We start from the raw sequence: 374 nt of genomic DNA, 5'->3' as shown, positions 1-374 counted from the left end.
GCACGCCCCGGGATTTCTCCTTGAAGCAGTAACTGGTTTCCTCGCCGTCCCAGATGGTGCGGGGCAAAGGGAATTTTCGGCGGACGCGGTATTTGCCGACGGCGCCCAAGGGTCTGCCCCGCAGTTTCTCGGCTTCCACGTAGTGAGCCTTCAGCCAGAGCTGCTGCAGCTTGGGGTGGTTGTGGGGGGAGAACTGGTGGCTCTCCAGGATCTTGTAGAGCTCGCGGAAGTTGCCGCGGTGGAAGGCCACCACCGCCTTGGCCTTCAGGACGCTCTCGTTCTTGTGCAGGTGGTCGCAGGCCGGCAGCGACCAGAGGAACCGGCCCAACCTCTCCAGGTTCCCCCCTTGCTGCAGCACCTCGCAGACGCAGGCG

General features: G+C 64.2%; 2 protein-coding genes across 2 annotated transcripts in view; both read right to left on the bottom strand.

The window, feature by feature from the left end:
• SIX4 (SIX homeobox 4) overlaps positions 1-374 on the bottom strand; it is a 33,391-nt gene that overhangs the window by 575 nt on the left and 32,442 nt on the right. The gene's annotated exons all lie outside the window — the stretch shown is intronic.
• LOC104842083 (homeobox protein six1-like) overlaps positions 1-374 on the bottom strand; it is a 7,406-nt gene that overhangs the window by 201 nt on the left and 6,831 nt on the right. The window contains exon 3 of the mRNA XM_010584179.1: positions 5-372. Within this exon, the coding sequence (XP_010582481.1) occupies positions 5-372 (368 nt within the window). The remainder of the gene's footprint in view (positions 1-4; positions 373-374) is intronic.

Source organism: Haliaeetus leucocephalus, unplaced genomic scaffold, assembly GCF_000737465.1.
Source record: "Haliaeetus leucocephalus isolate CR32 unplaced genomic scaffold, Haliaeetus_leucocephalus-4.0 Scaffold944, whole genome shotgun sequence".
NCBI lineage: Eukaryota > Metazoa > Chordata > Aves > Accipitriformes > Accipitridae > Haliaeetus > Haliaeetus leucocephalus.
The sequence above is the reverse complement of the archived record's forward strand: the minus strand, read 5'-3'. Positions and strand labels throughout refer to the sequence as shown.